The 21,540-nt window shown below is 42.3% G+C and overlaps 1 protein-coding gene across 3 annotated transcripts in view; it reads left to right on the top strand.

Annotated features, from left to right (window-relative positions):
* The window catches only part of LOC119661346, a 295,095-nt gene that overhangs the window by 123,461 nt on the left and 150,094 nt on the right, over positions 1–21,540 (top strand). For all 3 annotated transcript variants that reach the window (XM_038070648.1, XM_038070650.1, XM_038070649.1), the window contains one exon: positions 2,274–3,971. In XM_038070648.1, coding sequence (XP_037926576.1) covers positions 2,274–3,971 — 1,698 coding nt within the window. The remainder of the gene's footprint in view (positions 1–2,273; positions 3,972–21,540) is intronic.

Genomic DNA, 21,540 nt, shown 5'->3' on the forward strand with positions numbered 1-21,540 from the left:
TTTGCCGAAACTCTTAGAACACGCAGAGTCGCGGGGGTGAGGGGGCACGTTATCTCGTTTGCATGCCGACCGCTGTGTACACGGGCGAGAAAGTTGTCGAAAAACTCACCAGCACCAGACAGTTTGATTTTAGAGCAAGTAAATCCATCCTATAACAGATACTGTGCCCTGAATTTCGACACGTTGGACTCCTCGTAATGCTGGACGTTAAAAACCTTCAATTCCTTGAGGTGGATAGATATGCTTGGCACGCTTGAAAATTCATCTACCGTGTCGAGCTATCCTTTCTGGATATTGAGGCATTAGTTGAGAGACCGCTTTCTGCTTTACGAGACACATCTTCCACTGGGCGACGGACATCACGTCGCGGGTAGTACAGGCATCCGTCCCCGGGTTGAACCTCCTACGGGTTCCTACGATAGTCTGCTAAGACTGGACATTCCAGAAGAGTCAGAAATCCGAAACAGTTAGTTCAAAAAACAGAATCCTTAACCTCGATTGGAGAATTGATTATACAGTCAGATGCTCCCAGCAAGCGAACGTAAGCGATCTTCACAGGGTGATTCCTTTCGAGGCCGGTATCAGTGCTTCTCTTGTTACGCACATGCACACGACAATTCTATACTACTACCAGAGTCCAGCCATTTGACTTCGCTTAGGCCCAAAACGTCCAGTTTATATTGTTGGAATTCTCGCTCAAGTTGGAGAAACCGAACCTTCTGAGAACACTCGCTGCCGTTGTCAAGGGCAAGGCGTTGTTGACATTTTGGTAACAATAAAGTTTCAAAATTTTCCAGGTCACTAGTGTTATATTTTGTTGATATTGATTACTTCATTGTCCAAATTCTAAAGGGACATGGAGGTTTCCAGTTTTACCCGCACATACTTATGCAGCACTTTTAATGGCGGCGCATTTCTCATTGATATTCTTCGGTACTTTGTTCAAGATGTCTACCATCCAATCAGCAAGATAATTTTCCCAGCGCCGAACAACAGCCAGACTACGAAAACGTTTCTTTAGAACGAAGGTTTCGAAATCTGCAGGCTACTAAAACACAAATTTGTGTCCCTTTTAATAATAATCCATTTTGGATCAGGGCCTTTAAGTGTGTAAGAGCACTTTATTCAAGACCGTGACGGTACATGGTACAGGACACTGCCACTACCAGTCCGCTTGCCCGAGAGCAGCTTACTCGACTGGTATCCGGCATCCAGTCGCGATAACAAATCCCTCTGCCACCAGTGAGATTTGAATCGCGACCTTCCGCTACGACAGCCCAGGGCTCTAATCACTTGAGCCATCCGGACACATTATACGACATGGAGGGAATATGAGTTTTAAACCCCCTTTTAAGAGGGGAGTCACTATCCTAGTTGTGTAATGGTATGGTAGATAGGGAGTCTTATTAATGGGGGACTGCCTACTTGCTGGGACGCCTGGATATTGCACGGCCATTAAGGCTATAATGACTTATCTCGCCGCCTTTTTCAAGCTGGCTTAGGACCCTAATGGAGCATAGATGTTTCCGGAGTCTATATAACAAAGAAATCTGTGAGTAATAGAAATCTCAGAGTGATAGGGAACACTTGGTTGTGGATAAAATCCTCTTTAATTGGCTGCGCTGGATGGGTCCTCTAGTCCTCATGGAAAAAAAGTCCTACAGGAGCAGCATCTATGATATGGTTGAAAAGGAAAACTTTGTAGAAGCTATGACATATGGCATGATACCGGGCAGTTACTGGGGTGTAGCTATTTACTAAGCCATGCCTAAATCAGACCCCAGTTGTAGTGCTCTTGGCGATGATGGAGTATGGTGAGTGGCATGATTTTTGACTGTTTTGACTGTTTTGACTGTTTATAAAGTGAGATTTTTATACTCGTGAGCGTCATGGATACATTCCTTCCGTCAATATATAATCATGTGAAATGTCACATGACGGGGGCCAATTAATACTTTTTGGCTACAAGCCTAGTTGACATCGGTTGGAAACTTTTGCATTATCTTCGTCTTTTAGAAGAAAAACTAAAGATATCACATTTCTAAATCAGATTCCGCCATTCTAGCAACCACACTATTAAAAGCTATCCTTTCTGTTGGATGAAGAAGGAAATTGGGTTGCTGCATGAATCAAGGCAAATTGAACATTTGTGACGGCTTATTTCTCCATAAAGAACTACGTATCTGTATTTATTTATGTATTTATTGTTATCAAAATTGAATTCAATCTTTTGTTTGCTACTTGAATAACCTAATTAATTTTCAATTTCACAGGCAACTTGCGCAAATTTCTCGTTCTACTCGTGGAATTGTTTTATTGCTTTGTGGACTGGACTCCGCACGGAGGATAATGTCTGAAGCGAAAAGCCTAAACATGGACGGCGGGCATTTTATTTGGCTCTGGGCGGACACAAGCAGTACAACAGAATTTTTTGACCTCCATCAAACTCCCATAGCATTTGATGAGAGTGTGGTAGAATATCCTGAGGCTGTGAAGCAAATGGCATCATCAAACGGGGATGATAGCACGGATAGTGGCGGTGAGGATAGAGAAAACTTTCAAAAACATCTTGAGGACTTCGTTGATAGAAAAATTGAATTTGAGGATCTGGATTTGAGTAGGAAGAAAAGCGATACATGGAATTCTGATAAGGGTAGAAGTAAACCCCAGAAACACGAACGAGAACGACAGCGCGAGCAGCAACGGCATCAGCACCAGCAGCAGCAACCAGTGCAGACTTTTCTAAGGGAGCCAATGGGAGCTGGGAGATACATATTCGGCTTGAATACAAATAGCGATGAAAATAATGAAGTCAAGTCTCCGAAAATCAAAAGGAGCCAATACACGATTTTGAATGGGGAGGCCAATAATGTCCTGAGAGACATACATGAGCAGAGTAAATCAGTTGACACTGCAGAAAATTTGAAAAAGGACCCTGCCGATTACGCTGAACGGCCAAACGATAGTAATACAGATTGGATATCAGATGCAACCGATTCTAGTGGCAGTCAGGAACCAAGTGTTGATGATAATGATTACATAAGTCCTAGTCCTTTCGATAATTCAAAGGAAGTTGAAGGTGAAACCAAGATGAAACCCAAACGAACATCAAATCATTATGGGAAGAATATCACAAGATCCTCACACGTTTTATTTCATCATTATAAGGACTTCCCGGTAGGTCTTTTGGCATTGAGGCCGGTGCGGATGCCAGTCGACCGAAATTTCATTCGTTCAACGATTCGCCTTTTCGCATCCACTTGGGCGAAGGTAGACCAGGAGACATTCCTTGGTGACGCGAATGTTCACCAAAGTCGTTATCGTTCGCGAGATTATAGTCGTTATCTCAAAGGAGGCGATCAACAGGATCAATTTCGCTCGCTGCAGCGGTACCGTCGTAGGAAAAGCAGTTTCATGCGGAGCAGGCGCAAACGGCGCTATACTCGTAGCAGTAGAAATAATGCTGAAATAGTTAACACTGAACTAAAACTTATTAACTCTAGCCTAATTAGGAATTTTAACAATACCAAAAATAACTATAGCGGCGCTCTCTCGGAGGACGTCACAAGAAAAAGTAGTGATTTTAACGATAATTTAACAACAAATAATAGAAGTAACGATACTAGTTCTTATAATCAAAATTTAAGTGGCTTAACTCATGCTCAAACAGCGGTAGTGAGTAATCATAGAAATGAAAATGGAAGCAATACTACAACTAGTCCTAGATTTTTAGTAGATTCATATTCAAATAGTACCAAATCAATTTCCACATCGACATCCAAATCGACGAAATCGAAAAGATTTAACACGTGGTGGTCGGCGAAGGAGACGCGCCAACAACAACCGACCGCGACAACATCTGCAGCGAGAGAGAACTTGGAGAGATATCGAAAGGGATCACCACATTATAAGGGTGGCTGCTACGGGACGGCATCAACGCTGGATATAAGAAAGGCCGAAACTTTTTCCAAGTAAGTTTCCAGAAAAGAAAGTTTGGAAAGTTCAGGACGGTTAGGTTTTTCGGATGCTGTGTTTTTTCTTCGCAAAACAACATTTGTGGAGAGATGGAGCTCTGCCCGGAATAAATCATGAGGGCAGGTAGAGGAAACGGAAAGTTTTTGTCAGAATATTTTTTCATATATGCGATAAATTCCATAAATTAGTTTTCATAGAAAACTTTTCGTAAATGGTAATAAATGCGAGCTGTTGTATAAGTGACGGGGGTTGTATTTCACGAATTTGTCCGCTGTTTGATGAGGGTTTGCCCACATGCGTACACCGTCTGCCTGTATTCTGGAAATAGGAATAACTTGCTTTAGGTCGACATACTGCTAATCTAAATGGAAAGTGTTGCGAAAAGTTTTAGATTTGGATATTTTGGAACAAGCCTTTGTTAAATGCTGCAGGAGTAAGATGTCCTTGCTTTCGTTATCAAGTCATTTCACAAATATGTAGCAGTTCTATGTAAGCTGATAATTGATTTTATGTCAAATCAAACTAAAGCTTGAGCAAGATGGTTTTATATTTAAAGTTGATATCTAATATCCAGCTATTGACTGTCCTTGTACGTACAACGATTCTCTAAAGTGAGGCTACATAGAAAACATTCTACTCTCTTTTCAGCAAATATAGTCATCTGGGGCTTAATTAATACTTTTTGAAAGTTTTGTGTAAACACAAAGCCTTATTCAAATCGGTTTACTGTCCGTCTGTCTTTTTTTCCAGGAGGTGGAAATCTGCAAAAGACACTGGTCTGGACACACCAGCGTATGGAATTTTTACCCACTAAAACTACCCCCGAATCCCTCCCTGCTCCGCGGGACCACCATAAGGTATTGCATCACGGGGTGGAGTCAGTTCACTCTAGTTTAGTCACCTTCCTTCTATATGCGCCGCACGTGACCGCGCTTTTCTCCTCTCCTCTGCCTTTCGCAATTTACTTTGGATAGATGCGATCATGGAGTTATCCGCATCCTAATTCTCTTGATGTGCTAGCACCCGCACCTCTCTCTCTCTCCTCTAGATTCCTCCTCTCTTCCACAAATCTCGGACAGTGGAAAAATTCATGTTCTGGGTCCTCCGGAACTCGATCGCAATTTGGACAGTCGGGTGGGATGTCGAATTTAACCCTGTGCAGGTGTTGGCGATATCCTCCATGGCCCTTGAGGAACTGGGTGCGATTATAATTAATCTCACCGTGTCGTCTGTCCAACTACTCTTTGATGGCAGGAATGAGCCTGTGAGTCAACCGACCCTTTCCCGAGCGTTCCCACCGCTCTCGCCATCTATTTATGGATCTCTCCCTCTCAGCGTTCTTCGTCTGCGATAAGGAAGAGATTGGCTTCGTATTGTATATATTCGCCATCTCATCTGCCAAGATGTCAAACGGCATCATTCCAGAGATGACGAATGCTGCATCATCTGAGACAGTTCTGAAGGCAGAGCATACCCTCAGAGCTGTCCTCCTGTAGACTGCACTCAGTTTGTTGGTGTTAACAGACATCTGCAACGCCTCACTCCGAACTGGGATCGCATAGAGCGTGATTGACCACCCTGGCTATAAGCAAGCTAGAGTTATGCCGTGGCCCTCCCACGTTCGGCATCATCACCCGCAGTGGATGATTTATCGCGAACATATTATATGTTTTGCTTATAGCTAAGCTTCCTGTCTATCACCACCCCCAAGTATTTGATGATAGGCTTGGATATGATATGATTCCCGATTCTAATAAAGGCATAATTTCTCCTACGGCGCTTAGTGCTGAGGACTACATCGTTGTACATTATGTTCCACAGTAGTGGGCCCAATACGGAGCCCGGCGGGACACCCGCGGAACCGACGTACTCTTGGGGACCATCATCGGTTTCATACCAGAGCCTCTTTTCAGTTAAATAACTATCGACGAAAGAAGCGAGATAGGCGGGAATACCAACCTTCGCTAGGGATTTGCGTATTAGATTCCAATTGACCGAATTGAATGCATTTTTCACATCTAGGGTTATCACCACACAGTATTTGCTGGTACTACCCTTTCCGTGGATTGCAGCTTCGGCCAATTTGATGGCATCAATGGTGGCCTTGATGCCCAATTTGATGGCATCAAGGGGCTCCCCAGCTAGAAAGCGAAAACCGTTCTTATCCCCTTAAGCATAAATTTTGTGCATGATAAAAATAGGTAATCTATGCCAAATGAATGAAATGCCAATTGCTACAAATTTTGACCTTTCCACGAAAACGTTATTATCGTTATGGCTTTCGCATTAACCTTACAGTACACATGGGTGGCTGTTGGGGCCTCATTTGCCTAACAGTTGGGATCTGAATGTAGATTTAATGGAGTTTGCTTCTCCTTGGCTTGCCTTTCATGCCGATTACATTTACCCGTATCAGTTATTCACGTGTTTCGTGATCAAATAACAAAATCAAAGAGCGTAAAATAATCCAGAAAAAAATATAAAAACTAACCCCGTTGGCCGCATTGCACGGGGGCATGAATCTCAAATCAGATTTCTCCCCTCGGTTGAATTCAGGCGAAATGATAACGACAAGCGGCTGTATCATACTAATGCATACATTATATCTGACTTGAATGCTCAAAGAGCAGTAATCAGGTAACGTGCCATTTCCAGCATAAGTTCTCGCCTCTTCCCTTCGTCCTAGTCAATACGAGCGCGTCATCATTTTCTCCGTCGTATTCATGTTCCTTGTCAGTCCTTGTTTATTCTAGGATTGAATCTTACAATCAGGGAAATCGTTCATCCCTTCTAGAATTTCAAACAGTTTAATACCAAGGGCAGAAAAAAGGAACTGCTGCATGATTGGCGTGGACACTTTCACGAAAGTCAAGCAGGAGTTATGTAACTTGATAAAACAAGCAAAAATCTTGAAAAATTGTGTGAGGACAACTAGAGGGAATCAAACGCAGAATGGATTTAATGTTATTTGAATACCTATTTCATTGCTACTCTCCAGGCTTGTTAGGCGTGACTGCTCCACTTATCCGAACAGTCGCTTTCCGTCTTTACTGTTTCAGGCCTACTGTTGTCTTGTAGCATTGAGTAAGTGCCTATCCATGAATATTTTCTCCTTCAAAGAATTCTCTTTTGGTTTCTTCAGAATAACTCCCCAAAAATAAGAAAATCCTCTTGCCGGGAAAACATGTCAGATGATTTCACTCAAGCGTGGTACGTGGGAGTGAAATAAAAGCCGTTCGCAGGTTTGACAGTACCAAACTATGGAGTGGGGAATGCCGGCACAAGTAGTACCTTTTATCATATTAAACACAGGAGACTTTGAAATCAAACGGATATTCCCGGTTCCCTCCTGTGACTATTCCCAAGAACGTCTTTCTTGATTCAATTTCGTTTTCAGCTCATAAAGGGTGTCATGTAGATTTAGTCCCTCCGTGGGTTCTATACATGTGAATCTATATGAAAAGGTAAGGGTGGTTTATTGAGGAAGAGGCGAGCATACGGTGGTGTCTTTTATCTCGGCATAAATGAATGAAAAGTTATAAAATTGAATAAAAGATCAAATTGGAGAAAGCCTTTCGTTTTGCTATTTTCGTCACGAGAGGAGTAAGTAATGGAAGCGATCATTCCAATTATGCGCGATTTTGAATATTGAAGGGTGTTGGTCCGAAATTATTAAAAAATGTTTTGCCGCCAGACAGGAAGTTAACCTAAAGCTGGTGCCGTGTTGATTGTTGATTTAATTTAGTTCAGTAGCAGAAGAGAAGAAATGATAACAGAAATTTAAATATGTCCTTATACGGCATGTCTATGTACATATTTATATCAAAATAAAATGCGAATGAATGCGACCTAATTGTCAATTTTGTATCATATAAGGGGGGTTTGAACTGATGCTTGCCTTTGAATTTTATTGGACGTTTCAAATTTTCAAGTGGATATTATTTTGAAATAAGTCAATCGAAAAAAAAAACGATTTTGAGGGTTTGCCTTTATACTTTTTAATGACTAAAATAATTAGTAATGGCCTAATTTTTGGCAATCACGAAGGTAATTCTATCACAAAATCTAAGAAACTGACGAAAACGGTCCAGAAGCATACATATGTGTTAAGGTACTATTAAGATCATACTCAGGAAAGTGTATATTTTAACCCTTTCTCGTCATGCATAAAGTTAATTCAGGTTTGTCACGGATTAGATTCCAAAGATATGTCCTGGACATACCTAGGCTGATTCTGACTTCAATTTGTTTTTGTTTTTTTTAGGATGCAGTAACTACCAATAACTGGTGCTTGGTCTAGCTTAGTAAGGAACTCCAGATATCCCGGCTTTGCGCCGATGTCCACAATTTCTAGGAACTCGGTAACTGTTTACGTTCTCACATGCGCCATCTATTTGAGGTAGGGCTTCCTATATCTTTTTCTTTCTCTCTAAAGCAGCTTAGAGTGCACAGTTTTACATGAGGATTGGCATCATCATAGGCTCGTTCTTCCTGTATAAGAGAATGATCTTTGACCCTATGTTGAAATGTTTCGAACGGAACAGTTTTTATGAGCTAAATATGTGCGATATCTTGATCTGTTGCATCGGTTGTTTCAGGTAGTCTTTTGGTCGTTTCCCATCGACTTTGGTACTGAGACAAATCTTGTCAAGTTAATTCTCATCGATAGGAATTACATGTCCATACCATCGATAGTGCCTCTAGCAAATTTTCCCACCATCGGTGCAACCCCATATTGATTACGAATGTGCTCATTTCGGATGTGATCATGGCGTGTTACAACACTGGTCCAGCGTTCTTTCGTCTCCATTACTACGAGACGCCAATCATTGTATTTAATAGCTGGCCAATATTTAAAACCATAGAAGTTGACGGGGCGGATGACACTGCAGTAAATTTTGGATTTGAGGCGTTCGTTGACGCGTTGATTACGTTGATTATAAAGTAGTTCATTACTGGGTTAGCATTAATCCTGTAACGCTTATTGGTGGAATTGCTTCAAATGCCCGGTGTGCTTGTGGGAACGGAGGAGTCTGTTGAAATATTCCCATCACATAATCTTCAGATCATTGAGCATTTTACCTGACGAAATCGGCATTATTTAATGTGCGGCTGACCAGTGCGTTCCCCACGTTGTTTTATCGCTGGCTTGACTTGCAACATCGGCGGATGTTGAGATGCGATAGCTTCATAGGGAACAGCTTTGCGCTCAGCGATGGTGATAAAATACCGGCTTCTTATGATAATATGTTCGATTTTGCTGTTCCCACTATAAAAGTAGGAAACCATTGTCAGTATTAATTACTTGTTACTTCCTCGGCAACGGTGAAGAAATGATAATAATAGTGCAGTTCGTTAAGCGATGATGGTCGTTTCGACCTCTGTAATGACATTACGGAGACCCTCAGAGATGGCAATGTTGACAACATTGTGTCTGTGGGCTACCAGGGTAAACAAGTTTATAGCTATTTTTACCGCGTCCATGTTCTATATCTCAGCTCTTGACACCTCACCATCGACTTTGTTTGCTATCAATTCGTCTGTTCTAAGGGACTTTCTCCAGTGACATGGATTGGTGTGGGAAGGGTTATGGTACTTACGTCCGTGCTTCAAAACGCTTCCTCATTCCTCGATAGGACCTGTCTGGCTTAAAAGAACGAACCAACTGAAAATATTTTAAGAATTAGAAGAATGGCAAAGATAGCAAAGGTAATTAAGAAAAATGCAAAGTTAAGTGGTCCAAAATCAATTGCGGTATTAGAAACTTCCTTCTTTCCTTTGGAAAGGAAGCGAACTCAGATATAGTAATAACAATACTAACAAATAATAATGATAGAGTCGCGCGTAGAAAGCCATTTATTTCCCGTTCAAAAAGACTAAAATTTTCAAAACTGTACAAAACTAGGTATTTTACACTTTCATCATCATCAACGGCGCAACAACCGGTATCCGGTCTAGGCCTGCCTTAATAAGGAACTCCAGACATCCTGGTTTTGCACCGAGCTCTACCAATTAGACATCCTTAAAAGCTGTCTGGCGTCCTGACCTACTCCATCGCTCCAACTCCAACTCCAAGGGTCTGCCTCGTCTTCTTTTTCTACCATAGATATTGCCCTTAAATACTTTCCGGGTGGATCATCCTCATCCATACGGATTAAGTGACCCGCCCACCGTAACTTATTGAGCCGGATTTTATCCACAATTTGACGGTGATGATATCGCTCATAGATTTCGTCGTTATGTAGGCTACAGAATCGTCCATCCTCATGTAGGGGCCCAAAAGTTCTTTGGAGAATTCTTCTCTTGAACGCGGCCAAGCGACCGCAATTCTCCTTGCTAAGAACCCAAGTCTCCGAGCAATACTTGAGAACTGGCAGAACCATTGTCTTGTACAGTAAGAGCTTTGACCCTATGGTGAAACGTTTTGAGCGGAACAGTTTTTGTAAACTGAAATAGGCTCTGTTGGCTGAGAACAACCGTGCGCGGATTTCTTCATCGCAACTGTTATCGGTTGTGATTTTCGACCTTAGATAGGAGAAATTATCAACGGTCCCAAAGTTGTATTCTCCTATCTTTATTCTCCCCGTTTGACCAGTGCGGTTTGATGTTGTCGGTTGGGTGGACTTAAAGAGGATCGTACCTCTTGCATTTACCTCAGCATCATGGATCACTTTCTCGAGGGCCAGGTTAAAGAGGACGCATGATAGCGCATCCCCTTGTCGTAGACCGTCGTTATTGTCGAATGGTCTTGGGAGTGATCCTGATGCTTTTATCTGGCCTCTCACATTGGTCAGGTTCAGCCTAGTCAATCTTATCAATTTCGTCAGATACCGAATTCTCTCATGGCCATGTACAGTTTTACCCCGCCTATGCTATCATAAGCGCCTTTAAAGGCGATGAGTAGATGATGCAACTGGTGTCCATATTCCAACAGTTTTCCATCGTTTGCCGCACAGAGAAAATCTGATCTGTTGTTGATTTGCCTGGAGTGAAGCCTCTTTGGTATGGCCCAATGATGTTCTGGGCGTATGGGGCTATCCGACCTAGCAAGATAGCGGAGAATATCTTATAGACGGTACTCAGCAAAGTGATACCTCTATAATTGCTGCACTCTGTGATATCTCCCTTTTTATGTATGAGACAGATAATGCCTCGTTGCCAATGGAGGGGCATTGATTCGCTGTCCCATACCTTGAGCACAAGTTGATGAACCACTTGGTGTAATTGGTCGCCTCCATATTTAACCAATTCGGCTGTAATTCCATTGCCTCCTGGCGACTTATGATTTTTTAGTCGATGAATTGCACTTGGCTGTTTCTACTAAACTTGGTGGTAGCAATATTTGTCCGTCGTCTTCAGTTGGCGGGACCTCCAACTTGCCGATGTTCTGGTTGTTCAGTAGCTCATCATAGTACTCAACCCATCGCTCCAATATGCCCATTTTATCGGAAATCTGGTTTCCCTCTTTGTCTTGGTAGGATGAGCATCGAGGTGTATAAGGCTTCATCCTGCTGACTTGTTGGTAAAACTTGCGTGCCTGGTGCGGTTGCTTCCTATACTTTTCGAGTTCACAGACTTGTTGATTTTGGCAGCCTTCCTTTTTCCATCTGTGAAGTCGCTTCTCCGCTCGACGGAGTTCGTGATAAATCTCTACGCGTGCCCGCGTTCTTTAAGAATACAACATTACTCGGTATGTGGCATTCTTCCGTTCCGTAGCTAGTTTACATTCATCGTCAAACCAGCCGTTCCGACTCCTTTTGCAGCTGGGGCAAGTATGTTTGTGGCCGTATTAATGATAACGGTCTTCAGGTGGTTGTGAAGATCGTTTGTTGATGCTTCATCTTCAGGATCTCTGTTGACTGCGGTTATTGCGGCATCCATTTCCCTCTTATAGGTGCCGCGGAGGGCTGTGTTATGGATGGCTTCAGTGTTAACTCCCACCTGATTGTCAGAGGGGATTCTGGGTGTTATTGTTATTCGAGCTCGGAGCACCATGACAACGAGGTAGTGATCCGAGTCTATATTGGCCCCCTTATATGTTCTGACATTAGCAAGGCTGAGAGGTGGCGGCGTTCGATCAGTACGTGGTTAATTTGGTTCAAAGTGGAGAGACCCAGGTTTGGTTGTGGACTACTTTGCGCAGAAACCAGGTACTTCCAACAACCATTTCGTGTGACAATTGAATGTCTGCCATCCGTTATCATTTGTATTTTGAAGTAAGCTATGGGAGCCAACATACCGCCTGAATACGGGCTTCGTCCCTACTTGGCCATTGAAATCCCTAGGTATGATTTTTATATCATCTCTGGGACAGGTTTCGAGGGTTCGTTCTACTGCCTTATAGAAGGTATCCTTCTCCGACTTTGCAGTTTCCTTTGTGGGAGTGTGAACGTTAATGAGGCTTATATTTCTAAATTTGCCTCGTAAGCGCAGAGTGCATAGCCGTTCGCTTATGTTTTCAAAGCCGATAACAGCAGGTTTCATTTTTTGGCTGACTAAGAAACCTACTCCGATCACATGGTTTACTGAATGGCCGCTATAATATATGGCGTTATTATTCATTTCCAGAATACCGGTCCCTGTCCAACGCATCCCCTACAATCCTGTCGCACGAGCCCTATATTGGGACAGGGTTTAGTTTAAATGATAATTGTGAAATCAATTAGTCGACTTTTCAACAGATCAATTGATCGATTTTAACAACGAGTCCCAACAAATGACCGGCAATGCTAATTTCAACAACAATAGCCTGTCAACGATAACAGGGCCGAACCTAGTCACATCCGATAGTCATGAAAATAAAGAGATATCACTGTTGTGAGGTTTCTAGAGTCGTCTGTCTGTCGGCTTTGCTCCTTGAGTTGTTTTTCGTTAGGGAACGTACACTTTGATCCGACTTCCAATCACTTTCATCTGTCGTATGATTCTATTCCATTCTTCCTCATCATTTGCAAAATAAACGTTATTTTCTCTAACTAAAATGAATTTTCACCTCGAGCAGGCGTTTTTTATTCGTGGATAATTTTTATAAACAATTATACATATTTTAAATAAAATCTAGTTATAGTTTTAGGCACTTCAACAATGTACTAATTGTAATGAATCGAGATAAAACAATCACACGAGTGTTTCCCGCCGCGGTTGAAGACAGAAGAGACCGGCTTATTTCCATGCGGTCCTTTCTGTCCCAACCAACGGCACTTTCTCGCCGCTAATTCTCTACTCCCGTGGCGAGTTCTAAAGTGAGTGGAGAGTTCCGCGCCATCTACCCGTCCGCATCCGCAACATTCGAAATAAATTTCGAATGCCGCGGATCCTGCCGCGCCACAAGGGTATCGTCTAGCTGCTTGGCAGCTCCATACCTGTAAAGGGAGCGGACGTTTCCCAGGTTTTATGCTCCATTGTGGGTACCAATCCACGTTTCGCCCTGGGACCTATACTACCCTTTGACCACCATTTTTCATTTTAGAAAATTTTATTGTCTCCGGCGAAAGTAATTTCAACGGTTTTCGTTGTCGCATGCCTTTGAACCACCTCCTCAAACTGCAGACTTACTGTCATCAATATATATGGTCATATGTCATCAATATATATCCGGATAGCTGAGCACAAGGTTGCCGTACGGAAGGCCGCGGTTCAAATCTCGCTGGTGGCAGAGGGATTTGTATCGTGATTTGACGTCGGATATCAGTCGACTCAGCTGTGAATGAGTACCTGAGTCAAATCAGGGTAATAATCTCGGGCGAACGCAATGACGACCACATTGTCTCATACAGTCTACTGTAGTGTACCGTTACGGTCTTGAATGAAGTACTCTAACCCACTTCAAGGCCCTGATTCAATATGGATTGTTGCGCCAACGATTATTATTATTACTATTATTAATATATATGGGGGGATTGACCCTTTTATTTCAAAAACCTTTTGTCGTTTTTTTGTCAGGTTTGATATCATGTAGAGACTTTTTTTACACCTTTCGGAATTTTCGGTTGATTACTTTCTGAGAATGGGCTCGTGAAGTAAGTGATCAATTTTTGGCTAATTTCATACCATGAAAAAATGTCTCACAGGCTAATAATCCAATTGCTTTCATCCTGGCTTCACATCAGTTTTGGGCGAGCTAATACAACACCAGACCTATGAACTTTATCTTCTATTCTGCTGTGTTTCAGAATCCAGGGAGCTACGTTGAGATTGCCCTGCACACAAAATTGCCCCAGTATTCCAAGAGATGCCCGCTTCTCTGCTGCAGGCCCGAGGAGCTTTGAGTATTGCCAGTTCGTGTTCAATGTTAGTCGCACATCTCCCCTTCCTTCCTTCCTCCCTTCCTGCACATCATTGGAAAAGGAGCGCTTAAGCCGCTGATTCGAGCCCTCGCTGGGAAAGTTTAGTATTAAGATCCAACCTACCGACTTGATGCCATTTTTAATACCTTAAAGCTAAGGGTAATTTTCTTTTAAGGTTTTGACCTCACTTACTTTGACAGTTTCACGGTACAATACACGATCCATCCTCCGGCTTCAATGGACTTGGAAATGAAATGGAGGCCGTTGTCATCCAAACCTTCATTGCTAGCGTTTTAAATGAGTCATCAAGTGATGATTGTCGGAAAACAGGTCCTGCAAAGAACCCCAAGTTTATCGGATGCGGTTGGTAGGTAGGTCTAGTGTAATCCGTGAATCGATTTTGCCCAGCGGCCATGGGTCGGACTTTTAGCAAGTGGCGTCGACAGAAGTTTTTTGGGTTCTTCCTTGGTCCCAGGTGTTGAGAAATTAGTTCCTGACTGAATATGTTCCACCCTAGGACCTTCGCTTCGCTTGGACGGAACAGCAACCAAACTCTAATCAGATCCATGGCATATCGATCATCAGTAGATTTAGCAGCTATCCTCTGAAATAAAAGGCGTGCTGAGTTCAGCTTCGAAAGGTATTATCATCTGATGATTGCTTACCTGAAATTACGTGTTATTATTACGTCGCAGGAGAAGATAGCCTTTGCCCCAATACAAACCGTTTCGGCCATGCTATTGTGGTCCAACAATGGGAAAAATTCCTTGCTGTGCAAATGACACTAATTGTGAATAACTCGCTCACTATCAAAAGCATCTTTATCTCTCGCAAATGAAGTGGTCGACTGCGGGGCAGTGAAACATGGACGAATATCGAAGAATGTATTGAACTGAAAGCTCTGTTGACCACTGCGAGCAGGTGAGAGTGAAACACACTGGACATCCGTTATTGTGAAAAGTACGAGATTGCGTTGTAGTGTACGCCGTAGGAAATGGCAATCAACCATGCATTAGTAAGGAAGTTAAAGCTGCCGTAAATTGCACCGATTTCACTACTGTAAATGGTATCACGAGAGACCTCGTTGTAATATTCATTTTTAAGGTTTTTTGTAAAACAAAACCTTATTAAAATCGATTCAATGTCTGTCTGTCTGTCTGTTTGTCACACGCATATTTCTCCAAAACGACTAAACCGATCCGAACGAAATTTGGTGGACAGATGGGAGCTATGAAATCCCACGCATACAGCGAGTGGCAAAAATTTAGGTGGGGTTTAAAGAGGGCTCCCCATATATGCAAAGGGGGAATTCAAAAATTTTTTTTACTGGATATAGTTTCGTAGGGTATCAAATGAAAGGTCTTGATTTGTACTTTCCGAAACTGACATTAGTTTTGGCATAAATTGCAAAGTGCGTGAGTAAGGAGTCAAAATGTATGCACTTGAAGTGAGACAGGACTCATTTTTGCCAACCTAAAAATCCGAAAAAAATCAGGGCGGTGCGCCTAGATGAAATCTGGGCCTCAAAATATGTCCCATTCCGATATCTGCTCAAATAAACTTACTAATAGTATATTACTACTTTTTAGAAATTTACTGAAAAACCCCCCTTAAATTCATCCTAGGACTTCCGAATTTTTACCAGCATAGGGGACAATATTTCGTATATATGTGCTAAACTTCATGGAAATCAGGCAACTAACGCCAAAGTTATAGCAGTTCAAACTTAGCAATTTCGCGCGAGTTTACTGCTTCCAAAGCCATGCAAATCAGATGCTGACGTCGTAATTACCCGGAATAATTGATATTCGCGTGGAATATTAAAGTCACATTTATGAAGAATCTATTTATCTGCAGCCCTTTTTAAGGCTTTGTGTAAAACACTTATGTGAAATCTAATCTTCGAGAGATGTCCCATTCCGGTATCTGCTCAAAAAATTTACTAATAGTATATTATCAACTTTTAGAAATAGACTAAAAAACTCCCCTTAAGTTCATCCTAAGTGTACTAAATTTTGCACCGACATAGAGGACAGCCTCGTGCATACACATGCCAGGTTTCATGAAAATCCAACTATTAGTGGGAAAGTTATAGCAGTTCAAACTTATCAATTTCGTGCTAATTAACAGCACCTTTCAATGGCAGAATCTGCGCCTCCAGATATTTAAATCGCTGAGTTCTGCAATGGTGGTAACCTGCCCAGAACTGAGCGATTTAAATATCTCGGGTCAATGCTATAAGCCAATGGAGAACTACGTTATGCTCGTCACATAGGGAAACACAAAACCTTTTATACCTGAAGCGTCAAGCTTCCGGTTTCCCGACTTGTTTGTGGATAATATGGCAAAATACCGCGAGATGAGGATGGGTTCAAGAGGAGTGACGAACAGCCTGCAAACTTGAGATCATTTCCAGTCTGTAGAGAAAGGGAATATTGGTTATGGTTCCCAAAAGAATGTTACCTTTTTGAGAGCGATAAGTACTAGAAAACTAATAGCGTAAATAATCCTGGAACGCATTAAGACGTACCTCGACAGCTTGATCGAAATAGATCAGGTTAATTTCCATTTTGGATCTTTCTCCACTGACCATATTAACACCGTTTGGATCATTGTGGCACAGTATACGGAGTTTAGATCTTTACCTCACCTTCTTTTCTTCGAAACTAATAGCTATTATTAGAGCAATTTACGAAGGACAAAATGTCATCTACTCCATCGAAATAAAATCTCAGTGGAATTTAAAGCGCAAAGCGGAATCCCGTATGACAGCATTTTGGCATCGCTTGTTATCGGTGACGTTCTTCATTCTGTCTTACCAGAAAGACGTGTAAAGGTCAGTGCACGACATCGCGACTCGACTACGCTGGATACATTTGCCTGCTCCCTCATCGAGTTATGGGCCTTGATCAAGTTGCTTTGAATTTTGAAAAGGAGGCAAAGGCTGACTGGAGATAAATACGAATAGAACCAATGTTTCCAGTCTGACTGGGCATCGTATTTTTCCTACTTGGCTTAACGGGTAGAACTTCGGTGTCGAGCAATTCCAACATATTTATAAGAAGCGTTGATTCTACTAACGGTTGCACCAAACTCAATGATGCTCGACGTATTATCGGCGGTAAATCCGCAATCGTTGCTTTGCCCAAAATCTAGCGATTTACCGCGCGATTTGTGCCTTGTTTATGGACTTAGGACAAACAAGCTTGACGGAAGGGGTAAGAAAGTTCGGGAGGATTCCTTCTGGCTCGGAATTTTCTCTGGAGTAGAAATTGCAATTAATAGAGCATAATTTTTCCGCATAATTTTCATCCCGCGCCCGGATTTTCTCTCTGCGGCTCTGATGACAACCATATATGCTACCAGTGAATTCAGAGTCGCGCCTTTCTTGAATCGTGATCATCAAGATTGGAGTTTTGGGGCTAATATTGTCATTTATGGCTGCGATGGCTTCGATTTTCAGGAAAAAGTAAATTGGTTGCTAGAGCGTCTTTTTAGTCGACAGGAGGCTAGTTGCAACTCTCAAATTTTAATCGCTGCGATCGCTCTGTTCGGATCTGGATGATAACCACACCTTGCGTCTTGTCTACCGCTTGAGTCCAGTGCAATGCGTGCAATTTCATGATATGTATTTATTTTAATAAGCATCAACTTCTTATTTGCCCACTTCTGTACTCTCTGCTAACACCAGAATAGAAACGTAGTAGGGCATCGTTGCGCGTCATACATTGGTAAAACAAATCGCCTGTTCGTGTAAAAATTACCGAGAAAATGCCCAATTAGAAGGCGGAGTAGAGCGAGTTGAGTTTCTAAATGTGCTTAAAAATATCCATGTAGAGAAGAGCGCCAACCAAGGGCCAACGGCTGGGTTCGCTCCAAACACTTCTCCAGAAGTCTTCTAGCTGTTCCAGATTGAGGTTACTTTCCTGACCTGAGTTAGTGAGATTTTTATAAAATCCTCTTTACTTCTGGAAAAACAAGGTGTTGTCTGTCGTCCGCTGAAAAATCATTTGATACCAACGGATGCGATTGGAGCATGCTGCAAGTTTCTACTTCAGCACCTCGTGGATTCCTTCGATGGGCGTGTCATTGAAGAGATGGTAGTTTCCAATGAAATTTTCGACGTATCGGTCCACTCTTGGAGATGGATTTTCAAGAAGCGCTTGCTTGGCACCTCTCCTTTCTCAACTTTCAACTCTTTGTTGAGTCGAGGCATCCAGAACGGTAAATTCCTCCTACGAAAACCTCTGCTATTCGCTCCAAGATGTCGATTATTGAGACAATAACTGAGGCAGCTGCAACGTAGACCAGGCTGTGAACCTCTGTCGCAGTAATCTCGTTAGACAAATGATCAGCCAAAATTCTTTCAACGGCGGCAATGACCTATGTTTATATATATATGAATTTGGAAATACGGCAAATATATTTTAGCCATCTACTAATGGAAAAGCTCCGCGCAGTTCCTTACATAGAAAACACAAAATCCGAAGCGTCCAGTTCGTGGTTTCACGACCTATTTTTGATTTGATGGAATCTATAAGTTGTTAAAAATCGGTACTATGGTTTCCGGTCAAATGATTCGTCAGCGATTCGCTATCATGGGCTTCCTTGTTATGTCGATTTATTTTGCACACGTACTTCTCAACATATAGAAACACACCCTACGGGCAATTGGATTGACATTTTAGTAATAGTCTTTTGTATGGCTTCAGGTTAGTAAAGCAAACACTTTGTCTGCTTTTCTCCAGCAGTCTGAAAACTATACAGATTTGGATGAAAGTTTCATCATGAGATCGGAGATGTTGTATCTTGAAGTACGAGGTCGTATTAGTTAAAGGTGGAAACTTCGTAACACCTTTTTTCTTGAAAGCCTTTTTGGAAATGGAATGCATGATGTTTGGAAGCTTAATTACCCGTACATCAGTGCCAGTAAAGTAATAGTTAAAGTCTTCTAGAAAATGGCATTTGCAAGAGCTATGTCCGGACATGATTCCATTACTTTTTCTTTTCGCTCCACTTTGAGAAAAACATCGCCCTCTGCTTTAATTCTATCATGACCACTCGGTGCGGACTTCCGCTATACGTTGTTCCGTGCCTTTGATTTCATTTTTCAATTAGCTTTTTTCAATTTCCGTCGGTAAAAGGTTATGACATCGAAAAATTGAGGACATCCTTTTCATGCCAATATTTTTATCTTTCCGTGCATTTGGCACCAGCGCGACGGCCGGCGACACAGCCACTTGCAATAAGTTTGAAATGTTTTAACAAACTCCAGATCCCCTTGGTAATAGACTAATTGGATGGAAATAATCCTGCGAAAAAGTTTTATCAAAGTGTTAGAACCAGAGCTGAGGAAAGAGAGAAGAACCGCCGCGTACAATGGGGCACATTTAGCAGAACCTGTCGTCGTGAGATAATTTATGGAAGTTTGCATAATAAATGTCCAGATTAACATGTCACACATCGCAGAGAAAGAATTCTCCGGCGGAAAGCAAAAATTACGTTAGCGAAGAAAGTGGAGAAAGTGGAAGTTGAACACTTGTATCATACCCTATGTGTGGGTAGTTATCCTCAGCTGGTAAAATAAGTCGGTAATTATTTGGGGAAAGAAAGTTGCGCGGATTAGCTGTGTTGTTCTAGCAGAAAAAGTTTACGAGAATATACGACGGTTGGGTTTGTTAGCAGTTTTAGAGTAAGGAACTGTATTGCTGTATTCTGCATCTCTCTCAAATAACTTAATTTTCCTTTGTGAGAAAGATAAGGCCTCTTACCAGAAAATTCATTGACCTCGTTATCCACCTAACCTTGTGTTAAACGAGTTTCATAGCCTTAACACCACTAAAATTGTTACCAGCGTTAGGTAGGTTAACCTTCATCCGGTTGCTCTCATTCAAGTAATCCGAAGCTGCATCTGGAGCCTTTCATCTTGAATAAGTATAATCTGTAATCTGAGCGGTATCATCCGAATTCGATCGGGGAGGCTTCGGCATACAATCCCTCTTTTGAGAATGGCTGATTCAACTCACTTTATGCCAAGTCCATCAGGATCATATTTAACCTTGCGGAGGGTATCGGTACAAGTCATATTAGCTTTTTTGGGGCTTAATAATAATAATAATCGTTGGCGCAACAATCCATATTGGATCTAGGCCTTGAAGTGTGTTAGAGCACTTCATTCAAGACCGTAACGGTACACCACAGTACACTGTGGGAGGCAATGTGGTCAGCATTGCGCTCGCCCGAGATTATTACCCTGATTTGACTCAGGTACTCATTCACAGCTGAGTCGACTGGTGTCCGACATCCAATTACAATAACAAATTCCTCTGCCCCCAGCGAGATTTGAACCGCGACCTTCCGCTACGACAGCCCAGCGCTCTAACCACTTGAGCCATCCGGACTTATTTTCCTTTTATGTATCACAATTTCCTTTGTGTCAGGATGACTCAAGTGGTTAGAGTGTTGGGCTGTCGTAGCGGAAAATCGCGATTCAAATCTCGCTCGTGGCAATGGGATTTCTTATCGTGACTGGCTGTTGGATACCAGTCGATTTAGTTGCGAATGAGTACATGAGTAAAATCAAGGTAATAATCTCGGACGAGGGCAATGTTGACCACATTGCCTCCTACAGTGTACTGTAGTTTACCGTTATGGTCTTCAATGGAGTCCTCTAACGCACTTCCAGACCTTGATCCAATATGGATTGTTGCGCCAACGATCATTATTATTATTATCTTCCTTTAGAGCGCATTCGGTGCACAATGCTGCGGCTCTTTCTTAGAATTTTATGTTCTTCGCAGTCGTTGAGGGAAGTATTACTGCCTTTTGACTTCTGGCGCTCTGATAATAGAGCATATGCAACTTTTTCAGTGGCTTTCTTAGTCACCAGCAAGTTCAATAGTTGCAATACTTGCGCTCGTGACATTCTATGATCCTCGCCTCATATCTCTTGTCTAGTCTCTGATTTCTTCTTAACATTCCTGCTGCTGGAAAACCTAACGTAAGGAAAAAAAAATTTTCCAACGAGGAACCTTTAAAAATATTTAAGGGCTGGATATTTACATCACCATCAACGGCGCAACAACCGTCATCCGATCTAGGCCTCTCTCAGTGAGGAACTCCAGACATCCCGGTTTTGCGCCGAGGTCCACCAATTCGGTATCCCTAAAAGCTGTCTGATGTCCTGATCTGTGCCATTGCTCCATCTCAGGCAGGGTCTGCCTCGTCTTATTTTTCTACCATAGACCATAGCCCTTATAGGCTGTCCGGGCTTGGTCGT

This window comes from Hermetia illucens, chromosome 1 (assembly GCF_905115235.1).
Source record: "Hermetia illucens chromosome 1, iHerIll2.2.curated.20191125, whole genome shotgun sequence".
Classification (NCBI taxonomy): Eukaryota; Metazoa; Arthropoda; class Insecta; order Diptera; family Stratiomyidae; genus Hermetia; species Hermetia illucens.